We start from the raw sequence: 16441 nt of genomic DNA, 5'->3' as shown, positions 1-16441 counted from the left end.
AGCTGTATAGTTGGGTCTAATTTCTTTTGGGTTCATGATTTGGAGCAGTTATTCTTTAGTTTCTTCGAATGATTTATGTTCAGGATCATGTCTAGAATATTATGGACTATTTTGGGGTGTCTACATATAGACGGGTTGCTGCCGAATTATTTTACGGTTCGAATTTCGTATTTGGGTTAATTTTGGGAATGAATTGGAATAGAGATGGTTACCCGAACTTTGTCGTATTTCACATAAATGAAATTTGAGTTATGGATTCGTAATATTGAGTTCATTTTATGATTTGACGGTTCTAGATTCATAGCATTTGGTTCATTATATATATTGTCAGCTTATAAAGACTCGGAAATTTAAAATAGAGTTTGTGGGAGGTTGGTTGGTTTATGTTCATTTCAGTTATTTGATGAGACGTCTCAGTGAATTGTATAGCGCCAATAGGGCATTCCTAGCATAGTTTCATCCATTTTATGCATTCTTGCTCTGCAAGAGGACTCTTGACAGTTATGTAACTGTCAAATGACCGTTTTGTCCTTTCATATTTCAGTAGGACTAATGAACTGCAATAGGGAGCTCGAGGAGAAGTGAAGCTTAGTCAGGAGCATCATTGGAAGCGCAAGAAGAGGTAGGATCCCACGAATCTTACTTGAAGCACGGGTATTCCCCGTTTCACCATTATATATATATATATAGTTAGTCATTTTTCTTCTTTTTATAATTCTCTAGTTCAATTTATGATATGAGATGGTATGATATGTTTGTATGTGGTGTACTCTATGTTATGGATGTTTCTCTTTTCAAAACAAATTGGTTTTTTTCTGAAAAATAATCACATGGAGGCGGAATCGCTTGATCTGTGTGATCGTTTTGTGTGAATTATAAACACGTGGTGGCGGAATCGCTTGAGCTGCGTGTATAACATGGAGGCGGAATCACTTGATCTGTGTTACGTGTATTGGTTGTTTTACCACGGACATTGGTTGGTCCCCTTGTTTATTTTATGTTATGGATTAGCCATGAATTATGTCAAGGGTTACACTCGGTGCGTGGCCAGCCGTTTGGTAACGACCATTCTAGTTTACCCGGAATGGGGTCCGGAGAGGATGGGAGTTGGGGTATTCCGACCCTTGGAGTGATTAGGGGACTGACCCAATGCCATGCTTGTTTATTTATTCTGCTAAACCACTGGTGTGTGTGGTTTGAATTCTGTTGTGAATGATACTTACAATGTTTTCACCGAAATGAAAGAGGGTGTTTACCCGAGTTTTCTTAATAAGAAAATACTAATTCCCTGAAAGTGGACACTTGTAAAAGCTTGGCTTTAAACAGGGTTTACCCTACCTTGAGACATGAGAACGCTCTTCTCCTTTTGGTTGATGGGACCTTTAGGAGGGCTCTGTTCTTGTAGCTTTGGGAGCCTATCAGATCATTTAATACTATTATAGGTTCATGCATATGTTTGGGTATTCTTCGAATGGTCAATGAGTTACCTTGCGAGGAAGCGTCAGATCTGGCCGGAGATAGGACGCGCCTCAAGATGAGATAATTGTATCGCCGTGGGTATATGGTTCTGCTACACGAGGATGCTCTTATAGTCGTCTGGGTAAGTCATGACATATTCTAAGCGTATCATTGTTTGGGTGAGATTTACTATTCGATGCGTATTGAGATCACAAGCCAGCCCGATGGGCGATGATGACGAAGGGAGAGTTACGGAAGCTCTTACCGGGGTATTACGTGGATCCATGTGTACACTGCAGTAGTCAAACGTTCGATAAGGCGCCGCCTGCCTACGCACTAACAAAGGCCGAACGGTTCTTCCTAGCCGAATAGTAGGTGACCCCGACTGAGGGCGTATTCAGTCGTGATCTTGGTAAGCTAGAAGAATTATCTTGCTATATTGCTTTGCTTCATGTGCATATTGATATCTCTGTATATATATCTGTATATATGTAACTCTTATAACTATTAATGTATTAAAATGTTGATGTGTGTGGTGCGGGTAGGATGTCTAGGTATCCTACTGAGCTGATCTTCGGGTTATCTCATTCCTATTTGTTGTTGTTCAGTTGCAGGTATTGGTGACCCGGAGTGACATAGTTTACTTCGACGGCTCACATTATGTAAGATTATAATTTCTATTATATTTTCAACATAATCACAACGTTAATATTATATATGTATCATCTAGAATAGTTAGGATCGTTCTCTCACTTGTTTGCGATTGTACACATGTAAATAGTATGCACATTATCACTTTTTATTTGATGCTATTGTTATTTAGAAGTTTGTGAGATATGTAAGAATGTTTGACAGGTTTTTCAGGTTTGATATGTTTAATTTATAGAGGAGACTCTGTCCAAATTCAGTCTCTTCTGTGAACTATTCATAAACATGAATTCAAGTTGTTTTTTTCTCTTTATGAAAACTATTTTGGGTTACATATTTTCCGAGCATATTTTCAAAAGGTTTAAACTATATTTGATTTTCCGCTGTGTTTGTTCTTGATTTGTAACCCGTGATGAGAGTTTTGGCTTGGGTTTATATTTGAAACTGGTTTGAGTTAGTATTAGACCGAGTTTCTTTTATAAACTGCCGGGCAAACCGTGATTCGGAACACGGGGCGTCACAACAGGGCCCCCCACCACATGGGGTCCCCAAGCAAAACTTCTTTGATAGGTATATAATTAGGTTTATAGGTTGATGGCCCACTGTTACCCTACTTCCTTAATAGTTTTTTTCATTTTTCTTGGACAGAAAAATGCTAACAAATAACGGCAATTACAATTGGTCCTACTTCCTTCACTCATTAGCCATTACTTCCCAATATAATTAGAGTTATAGCCTTATAGGCTAGGGGCCCACTTTTACCCTTTCTCAATAGTTTGACCGACTCATTACTTCCAATATAATAAAGGTACTATTGACCGATTCATTACTTCCAATATAATTAGGGTTAAAGGTTAGAGAATTCGGAAATTGCATTACCCTACTTTCGGAAATCTCCCCTCTCTCTTTTTAGGTTATTTTCTCCCTTATTTAATTAGTTTTTCCCTGACTTCTCTCTAGCCAATAATCAGGAAGGAATTCCACTTATCTTGTTCTAGGAAGGAATCTCACTTACCGTGGTGGAGCTAATGTAAGTATTATTTAACTACAACTTGTTAGTTTTTTTTTGTTAAAATTGGTCAATTTCTAAATTTATTATTAGGTCTTGACTGTTTATTGTTCATCAATTTTTTAATATGGAAATAACGCATTGTTCTTTGTTTTTAGTTTCAAATTTTTATTGTATTTAGAATTTAATCTTCATGGTCTAATTTTTCTTTTGATATTATATTTTTATTAAGTGTAATTAGATTCAACAATTATTTTTGCTCTTGTAAATTTTTCGTCGTTACAGTTTATGGCACTAAGAAAATATAAATCTGGAAATTTCAAGAGACAGAAGAAAAGAACAGAAGAACAATTTATTGAATCGCAAAGAGGAGCTCTTGATAGATTCATCACTAGAGAGCAACCAATTCATCGATTGAAAATTTGGTACATGAACAAGTGAATGCAGAATCACTCGAACTTCATACACAAGCTGATAACAATGATCATCATCGTGACGTAGACAATGGTGAGAATTCTGAAAATGCTTCTATTGACAAAGAGTTGGATGAAGATAATCCTAATGATGATCTTCGTGTCTGTATTGAAAAATCGAGTGATCCAATTCCTGATAATATCTACGATCCCAGTACTTAGGATAGTTTAGATGGAAAATGGAAAGATCTATTAGCTGAAAAAGGTCCAGTTAGAGATCTATCTATAAAGAAGGGTCCGAAAGATCGATACAATAGGCGTTTTTCTTCAGAATTTTACACAAGATACTTATCGAATGGTGAGAAACATGATAGAGTTTGGCTTGTGTACTCTAAAAATGCTGACAAAGTGTTCTGATTTTGTTGTAAATTGTTCAAGAAAGGGCCGTAAAAAAATCAACTAGTAAATGATGGTTATGGAGATTGGAGACATCCTAGTGCGAGGCTTAAAGAGCATGAACTTAGCAGTGACCACATAGCTAACATGGCCAACTGGATGGAATTACAACGTAGATTACAAAAAAGTCAAACAATTGATCAAGCTGTGCAAGATAGTATTCAAAAAGAGAAAGAACACTGGAGATTGTTGCTAAGAAGGTTGATTTCAATTGTAAAATATCTTGCCAAGTATACTCTTGCGTTTCGTGGAAGAAACCATAAGATTGGTCAAGAAGGAAATGGTAATTTTGCTGGTCTGGTTGAGATGTTAGCAGAACATGACCCTTTGATGAAAGAACATTTACGGATCCAAAACAATGAAATCCGACATCATTATCTTAGTAATATCATTCAAAATGAATTGATACAAATGTTATCTTCTGAAGTTAGAGGTGCAATCATTAAAAAAGTGAAAGAAGCTAAGTATTTTTCTGTTATACTTGATTGTACTCCTGATATCAGTCACCAAGAACAAATGACGTTGATTTTGAGATGTGTTGATCAGTGGCGTGGCTAGGTAATTGGGGGTCCGGTGCCAAAATATTAACGGGGCCTTTTACATGTTAAATATTTTTTTTACACAAAAATAATAAACGTAAAATGTAAATGATCTATTCATAAAAATAATATTTCATCGGTGAGTTGAATCCGAATATTGTGTTCTGAACAAAATGAAATATCGAGTAATACTATAGAATTAGCAACTACTAATGGATAACTCTAGTAATTATTATGCTTTAAAATAAGAAGACACGTTCAACTTGAACGTGTATAGGAGTTAGTTGTTCTGTGAGAGTAACAAGACATTAAACTCAAGAAAAAGTAGCATGAAAACAAACTCAAGAATAAGTAGCATGAAAACATAATTAGAGGAACGAGGTACACTACTGACTACTGGGCGTTGCAGTGTTTTTTATCACATTATTTCATCCTTACTATTGTATACTACTTCCATTGAACATGGACTCTATTAAACTTAAATGGATCCATGGGTATAAGGGCCAAAGTAATGTTCAAAAAGGGTTTAGGGTCCAATCTTCTCACAATATAAAATCAAATCCCGTCCATATCCCCGTACAGATTTCACGTTTTTTTTAATTGGGGTCAGACCAAAATAGAAACGAAATTTTTGTTGCGTGATTGGGGGGATTCAATAGAAAATAACAGATATTTTCAAATCAATTTTCTCTTTCTTATTTACAGATTTGGAAACCAAATCAATTTTCTCTTTCTTACTATGTAATTTTTTTTTCGATTTAGATCAATTTTCTCACACTTAACTTTCAGATTTGGAAAAAGTATATTTTCTGGGATCAATTTAGCATGATTTTAGGGTTAATATACAAAACATATATATCACTTTTTCATCTAAGGATGAACAATGGCACCCAACTTCGATTTTAACTATTCACAAAATCTCTCACCTAAAGTTTTTTACCTTTTTTAAATCTTGCCCGAACACGTTACCCGAGATTGACACAAAAAATAGGGGATTAAAATGGTTAGGAGTCATAAAACAGGGGATCAAAAAGGAATTGCTGTGAAAGAAGTCACTTGTCTATGAGAGAATAAATTCTATCACATAAGACTGGAAGTTAGTTATAATAACAGACTCTTCTAGTCTTCTTGATTCAGTGTGTCGTAGGTGTTCCCTGTCCCCTCTTACCTCTTTATAAGCCATCTAGCAAGTTCTCAATTGTTTGACCAATAGCTCAAAGATAAGTCAATTTTTCTACACAACAAAAATATTAGTCTTTTTAAACAATTCTACACAACCTTAGCCTCCTCGTGATGCCGAAGAATATCCACTCACTAGCACGATATCTGTTTAGGAGACTTGAATACTTTTTGCCTACTCTCTAGCATGTCTAAACCTCAAACAAGAAACAAGGAACATGTCTATCTTTTACCAAGGCCACTGTTTTAGGAAATGCAAAAAAAATTTCTGAGAATACGGTGGAAAACAAATAAAACCCAAATCAAATGGACCTTATAAGTCGTCGGCAGGAAGTCGCCGGCCGCCCACTTCATCATCTTCTCTCTCCCCTTTCTCTCTCTATTTTCTCTCTCTCTCTCTCTCTCTCTCTCTCTCTCACTCTTCTGCCTCTCTCTCGATCTCTTCTCTCTCTAAATTCTGGCGAAGGGAATGGTTCCTTCGCCGGAACCTTCGTCTGGAAAACCAAACTAACAAGGGTTAGAAGAGGTTCCGGCGAAAGGGCATCCCCTTCGCAGGAGAGTAAAAGTTTGAGAAAAAAAAAACCAAAGTAACAAGGGCTAGAAGAGTCTAATAGACAAAAATGTAACAAGGCGAAAACCAAAGTAATTTTATTGATAATAATACTATTACAGAAAAAATTGCTAAGAGAAAAAAAAACTAACAATAGAAAACATCTATCTCGAACTGGGAAAGAAGAGAGGGTTGATTGGTAAACCGCCAAGTCACAAAATGGAACTCTGACCTCCCCAACAAGAGAAAAAGATAAATGCTAAGAGGCAACAAGGCTCATTCATTCAGGCGTTAGGCCCTCAACAACCAAGCTCCCAACTCGTGCCAGAGACTTTGAAAAAGGAAAGGTGAGCTATCCATGGAGAATGAAGTGCAATCATCACTATCATCTGAGACAATGACGACCCATGGGATCACCATTCTCATTGAGGGAAACTCCATCTCTTACCATTACTATTGAACAAAAAAGTCATTAAGTTACCCTTTTCTAACACATGATTGTTTTCATGAACAGACAGATATAGCTGGTGAGGAAAATAAACTTCAAATACTTGTTAAGTTTGTGCCCAATGGAGCTAAAATTAGACCAACATATAAGTTAGATTCTAATCCACCAAAATCCATACATATTCATGAGACAAAAACTCATCATTGGAATTTGGAAGCAACAAGTTATAAAGACGCCCTGTGTAATTGCTTTTGGCGCCCCAGTTCCACATAAAGATTAAAGGTTCCCGGGATATTTAATTTTGCCTGTGAAGAAGCGCCACCAGTAACAATTAGTGGCGCTTATAGAACCACCCAAATTTCATTTGTCTTTCCCAGAACTATAACCGAATTAACCGCCAAACAAAACTTTTATTAGTATAAAATCTAGTTATTGCTTAATTGGTTATTTTCTCTCTCTCTCTGTAAAAGTAAAGACAACAGAAACCAAAGCTTCCCCTCTTCTTCTTCTTCTTCTGAATTTCATCTTCCCCTGTTCTTGAGTGAAGAGATTAAACATCTCGTTTCTCTCTCTCTAAAACTGAAATGGCTACAGAAATTAAATACCATGTCTTACTAGTAGATGATTGCCCTATTAACAGAATTCTTGTTCATAAGCTTCTAATCAGATACTCATTTCATAAAGGTATAATCTTGATCCCAAGAAAAAAGAAATTTTCTTTGATATCTTGTTCATTTAATCCTCAATTAATCAATCTCCTCTCTTTTTCTAGTTACTGTTCTTGAATCTGGAACTAAGGCTCTTGAATATCTGGGTTTGTTACAGAATGAACAAACATCGATCTCGAACTCATCTTCGATTAAATCAAATACTAATCAGGTTTAATTTTCTCTTACCCTTAATTTTTCAATCTTGAAAATTCATTAAAATTCAGATTCTGGGTTTTGTTTTTCTTGATTAAAATTCTTATTTTTCTTTGACAGAAAGAGGAAGTTCATTTGATAATTACAGATTATTCCATGCCTGGAGTTACAGGTTTTGATCTTCTTAAAAAGATTAAGGTACAAAAGATTATTAGTAAATTATTCTGTTTCGATAATTTTCTTCATCGTCTTCTTGGGGTTTTGTTTGATTTCTGATTAAAATGAATACAGGAATCTCCATCTCTGAAACACATACCAGTTGTAATCATGTCATCTGAAGCTAAAAATTCAAGGATTACCAGGTAATAATCAAAATCATATATTAAGATTACCCATTTAATCAATTTGAGTTTTAATTTTAATCATTTTTTGATATGGATAAATTTGATTGATTCTTAAGCAGTTGCCTAGAAGAAGGTGCACTAGATTTCATAAAGAAACCTGTTCAATTATCTGATGTTGAAAAGCTCAAAAAATACTTGGTTGAAGGTGAAAAACAGAAAGTACAACTAACAAAAGAAGAACAAGAAGAAGAAAAAAGGCCATGAGATGATGAGAACTATACAAGACCAAGCTGCACTTATATTTTGTATTCTCACATTTGAGTTCTTATATGTTTTTTTTCATGTTAGCTATAATAATAGTTAGTTAATGATGAGTGACGGGTTAAGAGAAAGTGAGAGAGTGTGCGTTAAATTTTCGGAGAGGCCAAGACATTATATTCTTGGTCACTAGATCAAGTTCTCCCATGTGGGACTTTTCTTAGAAAGAGAGTATGTAGCAAAAAGAAATGAACGAGAGATGATGGTTAATGGTTTAGATTGAATTGTAATCTTGTGTTCATTTAGATCAATAAAAACACATGCCTTCCCGTTTTGAGCACTTGTAATAGAAATTAATGTTAGCTTGCGAAACTCTTAGGCATTGAGGTTGGAACTGTGCATTTCAAACTGAGCGAGACAAAATCAAGTTTTTGAGTTTTCCATAAAGCTAACATGAGGCAATATCAAAGTTTTAGAATTTTCCAAATTTTTATTATTAACATATCGGACACATGTTGAATTAGTGATACAAATTTTTTTGTTTATGACGGTGACTTTTTGTCTTTTTTTTTTTGAAACCAAGCGAAACAAATTTCATTCATAAGCGATTAAATCGCATTGTTACATGGATGATCATAATTATTTCTCTCTTCTGAAAACTTCATGAGAGTTACATACCTTTAAATGCCAAGTGCCTCATGAAGAGAAAGAAATGGGACTAGACACCGACTCGATAAAATGACCCTAAAGGTCGAAAGATGAAAGGATCCTAAAGATCACGGATGAAAGGAACCTAAAAGTCAACAAAATACAAATAATAAAGAAAATACTAATTTACATTTCCTCTCAACTGTCATTGTTGTAGTAGATTAATCATCCTTGGTAAAGCAGCATATCATAATACCACCAACATCAGAGTTCTTCTGAAGATCAATTAATCAATAATAACAAAATCGGCAACATCAGAATCAATTACTGATCCTTGGAAATCACATAATCCTTGATAATCTGAATTAATTCTGTTTGGAATTTCTTAACCATTCATCTTCATCAAACTACTAAAACTTTCAGATTCTAGAAATAACCCATCTTCAAAATTACCCTTTCATCAACAAGATCATGATTCACTTTTTGTTTCGATTTCTTTGATTTTCTACAACCACCACTTATCGGAACATTTCGAAGAACTCCACCTTTTGTCCAATAACGTTGTTTAGTGATTGATTTGAAATGATGGTCTTAATAATAATCTTCTTTCACTTCCTCCAAAGATTTTACCACCAATGATCTAACCCCCAATGCAGTAAAACTTTAGAGATAGAAAGATAAAGAGAGAGAGAAAAGAATAAGAAGATTTCTTCCCTTTCTCTGCAAAGAAGAAACTCTGCAAAAAACTACAATATGAAGGATCCGAGAGATTATTAATGGTGGGAAAAAAAACTACAATGGAAAGGAAATAGTGTTCCGGCGAAGGGAGGACCCTTCGCCGGTGGAAAAACGCAGATCTGACGGTAAGAGAGAGAGACGGTTAGAGAGAGAGAGAGAGAGAAAAGAATAAGAAGATTTCTTCCCTTTCTCTGCAAAGAAGAAACTCCGCGAAAAACTACCACGGTGACTTTTTGTCACTGTATAGGTCACCATCGATTATTTGGATTACCTACCTCTAAATATATACTTGGGTGTAAATACTGACCAGAAAAATTAAGTTAAGTTGTACAGTGTGTAAGAATTAAAGTCGAATTCTTTTTATAATTAAAGATTATATATCAACTGCACTACAATTTATAGTGTCAATTCAAGCATTAGTTATTGTCGATGAACACATTCTTGATAATGGGGTTACTCTCTTTCCTGGGTGGTTATTATAAAATATCGTAAAGAGATGGTTCTCTTAAGTTGCAAGACGATGTTGAAGGTGCTTGCTAGTCCACCGATGAATTTTAAAGTAATTGTTGCTCAAAGTTTTCGTGCTGGCAGTAAAACTAAGAGTAGCGAACGAGTTAAATAATATTGATAGTGATCGCTTTATAGAGAAAAACGTGTCCAACATTATAATACGTTTTCAACATTCAATGTGTATTATACCTTTGAATCTCAATGAGACTCTTTTTACATCGTTAAAAATACTGGTTTCTCTGGTGGAGATATATAATGTGACCAAACATTATCTAGTAGATGAGCTATGAATCCATGATTAGAACTCTGGTTGATGATATGTCAATATTATTTCAAGTTACTTAGATCTAATGTAAAAAAGTGTGAGATAAGTAAATGAGCCAAATTAATACATGAAACTCTAACCAAACAGTACTTAACACAAATAGCACACCTCTCTCTCTCTCTCTCTCCCCCTCTAACTAACTAGAATAACAGAAAACGGCCAAATCAACTGAAAATCACAATTTCTGTTTATAACAGAAAAAAAATCAAGTATTTAAGAGTGTGATTGGTTTCTTGATATTTAGGCAGAAAGAACTAATCTCCCAAAACAGAATCACAACTCACTTCTCATCAAACTCTCTCTCTCTTCTTTCTCCTCTGTTTCCCCTGTTTTGAATACAGAGATTAACATCTTGTTTCTCTCTCTCTAAAACTGGAATGGCTCCACCTCCCTATCTTCATGGACTCATTATTAGTAAGACTTGGAATAGAACCAATATGGCTACTGACGTCTTCTTCTATGAGAAATTCAGACTTCAGACTCTCTCTCTCTCTCTCTCTCTCTCTCTCTCTCTCTCTCTCTCTCTCTCTCTCTCTCTCTCTCTCTCTCTCTCTCTCTCTCTCTCTCTCTCTCTAATCTTATCTTTATCTTATATGGGTTTTTGATAATTGCAGTTGGAAGTGCGGAATCTGTAGAAGAATCTGATCAACATCTTAAAGAATGGGAGGTTAGAGGAAAAAGAGCAATTGAAGAAGGTCCTCTTGATCTTGTGGTTTGCTTTTCTTGATCAAAATTACAATTTCAAAACATGGGTTTTCTTGTTTTTCAATCATTAATTCTTCTTACTTACTTTATATAGGAAAAGGAAACTTGCATTCTATTTGTTGATTTAGATATGGCTATCAATTCAAACTACAAATTTATCAAAAGAATTAAGGTATAAAAAAATCTCCACCATTTCTCTGTTCTTCTCATTCACTAAAATCTCAAAACTAGATCTCTGATTTAAATCTCTGATAAATTGACAATTTTGCAGAGAAATCAATATCTAAAGCACACTTATGTTATTATCTTGTATCACCCATATGAGAATATGGATCTTATTGAAAGGTAAAAGTCATTTGATTTCTGAACATAAAGATTCAATTTTCATACAAACCCATAAAGTTTCTTCAAGTTAATTTTATGTGTAATTGATGATCAGATGCAAGGAAAAAGGTGCATTTGGGTCCACTACTCTTCCTCTGACTCCATTAAACGGAGCTCGGATTGTTGATAATGTACGACTAGCAGAAGACCCTGAACATGACCTAGCAGAAAATCGAGAACATTCGGGTCCAATTGAACAACAGCAACATGAAATAGTAGAAGTACAACAACAACAACAACTAGTAGAAGCAGTTGGATGGGAAAGACTCTGGAAGATTTTCTGTTGCTGCTTTGGTGGCCAGTAGAGTTAAAATTGAAGAGGAATAAAGCTAAGAAATGTTGGATTTCTTGTTCATGTTTGAGATTGAATCTTAGTATCTGATTTGGGTTGACAGGAAAACCATTTGTTTGAATTTTTTTTCTTTTTTTTTGTTATTGAACTGAGGAGTGTAAAAGTGGTGTAAACATATGGGAAGTCTATTAAGAAATGATCTCTTTTTAGGTGAAAATTGTATCAATTTTGCTAGATCAACCTCCACTTTGACCCTTGTTTGATCAAATTCGATGAGCTCACTATTCATTTATCAATATTTTTGAAAGATAAGTTTGATAATTACGAGAATGAAGTAGAGAGTCGAAATGGGAGCTGATCGACTTACCTACATTTGGTTTCAAAATGTTAATCGTTGACTTGGTTTCATGTTTGGGGCGGCCATGACTTTTTTATCCCTCTTTGCTTTTTCTTTTTATGAAGGCAGTGAAGTAGGCATTAGACGAGAATAACTCTCATCAAGGTTAGATACATAAGTGTTATACCTAAAAAGTCGCGGAAGCTATCGAACCTATCCTAGAAATTGATCCGATTATGAAGATTAATCGAGAAGCTAAGTCAAAATCAAATATGCGAACAGAATTTAACGAGGTTCGGCTTTAAAGCCTACGTCCTCGGGCGAACAAGAAATCTTTATTGAAGGATAGATGAAGACGACTAACACAACCCGCAAGTTCGTCCCAAGATGGTACCGTATAGTAATAACCTTCTATACTAAATCTTCGACGACCGAGAAATTTAACACCGCTCAAAAACTATGAAAAATTTCTCTCACTCTTGCTCTCTCTCTTTAGCTCTCTCTAAAGAAGAGTTGTTGTTGCTTGTGTTGGTGTGTTGATTACAAAGCACTCAACCCCTATTTATATATATTATAAGCCAAAAAATTGGAAACCATCCCAATTTGGAAACTGCCTATTGCTGCCTCTTAAACCTCCTCTTCAATTTTTAGAAACTGCCTCTTATTTTTAGAAACTGCCTCTTACAATAAGTATATTTATTCCAGAGTCCAGACCTTAGTAGGAATCAAATGATAGAAAATCCTTATGGTTGAAATATCTTACTGCCCTCAAAGGGAACTCGATGTATGATTTTAATCTCTACAAACAACCCTCCACTCTCACTCCACATTATCGATCCCCTAGTTTTAACATATTGCAGATCTTAATGTGATCTTTCATTCTTTCTCCACTTCATTGCATTTCAATCGAGTTAACACTAAGTCTTCTCCTCGTTTTGTACCAATGGAACCCAAATCAGACATAGTAAAAGCTAAAAAGAATGAAGGAAGAAAGCGGACAGCTGCACAAATGAAGACCCTCACAGAGATATCGGGTGACGTTAAGGGTATGAGAAAGGAAAGACCATTGACGATACTGATGAAGAATTTTTGCTAGAAGTAGCAATACCTGCTGGAACATTATGGGGGGCAAAGAAAGAACCAGCATAACCTGATGCAAATGCCAAGGCTGGAGCAGCTAAACTTGTGACAACGACACGGAAAAGAGGTCCAGCAAAGAAGCGGGTCTGCGTCTGAAGCCAGCTTCAAATGCAGGTGTCTCATCAGAGAAGAAAGTAAAGAAAATGAGGGCATCCCCTTTTAATAACTTTTTTTTTAAAAAAAAAAAGCGTTTCAGTTCTGAGTGGGATTGTAAAGGAAGGTGAGAGGAGAAATCTTCGATAATCAAACAGGTTCTTCTTCGAATGAAGCAGTGCCAGTGGCATTAGGTACGGAGCAGTATCTGAACCTCCCCTTCCCGTGATGCTCCAATGATTAGCTCTCTATATGCCAAATGGAAGCATAGGATCTATAGCCAGACTCACAGCAAGATAGCAGACTCACAGCAAGATAGCAAGACCACAGAGGGGAAATAGAGAAATAGCTGAATATGATTCAGGTGATTCAGAGAGTGAGGCAGCTGATGATTCGGAGTTTATGTTTGTGGCGATTTTAATTCCAAGAATCATTACCAAGATTTGTTGGAGCAATGTTTCGAACACAAATGACTAGGGGAATCAACATTCCATAACGGTGTTTGGTACGCAATAATGCATTAGGGATCGCATTTCCAGCCGAATAAGGTTTTCCCTTGGGGGGAGAATTGGAGGCGTGCGGGTTAGTGATGTAACACCTGTCTAAATACCAACTATATTGTGCTCGATTCAGGCACAACACAAACTGGCTCAATTCCTGGTGGTACTGGATCTTTCTTAAGCATGAGCGTACCCTAGCCCCTAGTGATGCAGGGGCACCCGACGTGGACACTTTAGCCGTGGGCCTATCGGCCTCGTAAGCCAATCGGCCGTAATGATTAGATTTAGGAAGAGTCCTAGTTTAGTAAGATCCGTATTGAATCTAGGTTTAGGAAGTTGCATTATTTGAGTATTTCCATTATTTAGGAAAGTCTAGTTTGAGTCTATCTAGGAAAGTCTAATATCCTATAAAAGAATGTCCAGTCTGTCTTTATTATATATGTTGAAGAGAAAAACCAATTGAGTTTAATCAAGTTTATAGTTATTTCGAGTTATTTATTCGTTCTTCGTTTACTTTTATTATCTTCTTTTAATTCCGCTGCGTTCTACATCATGTGGTATTCAGAGCCACCAAAGTTTTGGGTGAATGATTCTAGATTTTTTTTTCAGACGAGTTAAATCACTCTCAATCATATTCTATTCCTCAAGAAGATTATAATCAATCAGATTATACTCATGAAGGAATAACGAATCGATGCTTATGCGCATCATAGAGATTCGTACGATTATCATTGGAATCCGGGAGAAACCGTACGAGAAAACTCATCACAACCTCCATCCTCTTATTATTCAACACCGTATTCATTGCCACGACCAACACAATCATCTTCTATTTCCTATTCACCACCACCACCACAACCGACTTCTGCCGACGCGGTTCCATTACTACTATTGGATTTAGCTAAGACTCAACATATGTGTGACGACCTCGGAACAATAATACATCAACCATCTTCCTCGCCTATTTTACCGTTCCATCAAGAAAAAGAAATAGAAAAAGAAGATTACGAAGAAGTTGAAGTTGCAGAAGAAGAAGATGACTTTTCCTTCGAAGTAGAAGAAGAGAAGCTCGAAGATAACATAAGCAAATATGAGGTTGGTTCTGATTCCATCCCTACTAAAGATCAATCACCTCCGCCGTCCTTCCAACCGTCAACCAAAAACCTAGCAATGGTGAATACTGAACTTACTAATAAAAAACTCCAATATTTTGGTCCACTACTCGATGATGAAGATGATCCCAAAAATATCGATATTTGCCGAACCGCGTTTCTCCGTCCCAATGGTCATCTCAATGGAACCACTTTTTCGACTGCAATGTCAAAACTCAAAAATTACAAACCTTTTCATAGAATTCCTTCTTTTCTAGAAAAATTTAAATCTCTTCCTGATCGTCACAATGAACGATGTTTGACTCAGGTTATTATTTTATACGGTCGCACTGGAATTGTCGACAACTCTTTCACCACTTTTCAACAAGTGGACAATATAGAGAGGAAGAAAAAAGGGAAAGCTTCTTCAAGTAGTTTCTTAATTTTGAATCTACAAATATGTAGTAGATAATTTCGTGGAATCCTAAATATTGAAACTAACTCAAATTTTGTACTAATTTCAAGCACTTGTGATGTTATGAAATTTTCGAAAAATTATTATCAAAACTTGTTATCAAATCTTGATCAATATGTTAGAATAGTTATACTTGTATCCATGACTGTAATGTGTAGTTCCTCTCGTTATTGTGAGAATTCGTGTTTGTTGATAGAATAGAAGATATAAACTAAATAAATAACACAATAGTTTACGTGGTTCGGTCGGAGGATCACGACCTACATCCACAGAGAAAGTCATTAATGGTTATATTATATTAGTTTCCTAGTTTACGTGATTTGTTACAGCTCGATATACTCGATGACTCAATGTAACTCAATGATCTAAAATACATAGAGGTCACTTGTATTTATAGAGTGACTTAGGTATAGGACTCTATCTAGATAAATACAATATAACTAAATAATATATTCTAAATCTTTATATATCTTGGACGATTGATATTTGATATCTGGGATCTCGATCCTTATATTCTAATAATTATCGATCATGAGTTAGATGACCATAAATTTAACTTAATAACTTTCCAATCTCAACTAATTATTTCTTTTTAATCTGGATCCTTGATATACTCTAATAGAGGAAAGGATATAATATGGTATATCCTTGATTTAGTATTTGCTATTGAATCTCTAGAATGGAAGTTCTAATTTACACATTAACCTCTCAAAAGTTTTGGTCATGTAAGAGATCAGGCCCGTCTAAGCCCAAGCTATACGGGAAACATGCATGCCCGGGCCATTACTTGTTATTTGGGAACCAGACCACGGAAGTCCACGGACCCGCCTCATCAAAACGGTGCTAGACGGATCCTGCTATCCTAATCCAGCCGGATTTACACTCCCATAGAATCAATTGAATGTACGATCGAGAGGTTGGACTTCCTAGGTGGATCTTAACTGGGCCAATAGACAGATCATATCGGCCCAATTCAGCTTGTACAATCACTTCCTGAGTCAGACTTGGGTATAACTACTCCACGGTTTAAGGCGAAAT

General features: G+C 35.8%; 2 protein-coding genes and 1 long non-coding RNA gene across 3 annotated transcripts; all 3 read left to right on the top strand.

Annotated features, from left to right (window-relative positions):
• Positions 1-497: 497 nt before the first annotated feature.
• LOC147545569 (uncharacterized) lies at positions 498-4004 on the top strand. Its single transcript, XR_015223824.1, has 2 exons — positions 498-622; positions 2067-4004. It is a non-coding gene; the product is annotated as an uncharacterized LOC147545569 (long non-coding RNA).
• Positions 4005-4071: 67 nt separating this feature from the next.
• LOC147545568 (uncharacterized) lies at positions 4072-4542 on the top strand. Its single transcript, XM_086635829.1, has one exon. It carries the CDS (start codon positions 4072-4074, stop codon positions 4540-4542), a length of 471 nt encoding a protein of 156 aa, XP_086491955.1.
• A 2570-nt stretch (positions 4543-7112) lies between these two features.
• On the top strand, positions 7113-8499 carry LOC147545567 (two-component response regulator ORR3-like). The gene is made up of 5 exons (XM_086636332.1): positions 7113-7384; positions 7473-7579; positions 7684-7761; positions 7855-7925; positions 8027-8499. Exons 1-5 carry the CDS (start codon positions 7285-7287, stop codon positions 8169-8171), a joined length of 501 nt encoding a protein of 166 aa, XP_086492458.1. The 5' UTR covers positions 7113-7284; the 3' UTR covers positions 8172-8499.
• Positions 8500-16441: the final 7942 nt, after the last annotated feature.

The sequence above is a fragment of the Eschscholzia californica genome, unplaced genomic scaffold (assembly GCF_041429995.1).
Source record: "Eschscholzia californica isolate CP2 unplaced genomic scaffold, dmEscCali1.0.p SCAF_4, whole genome shotgun sequence".
Classification (NCBI taxonomy): domain Eukaryota; kingdom Viridiplantae; phylum Streptophyta; class Magnoliopsida; order Ranunculales; family Papaveraceae; genus Eschscholzia; species Eschscholzia californica.
This window is presented reverse-complemented; position numbering and strand designations above follow the sequence as displayed.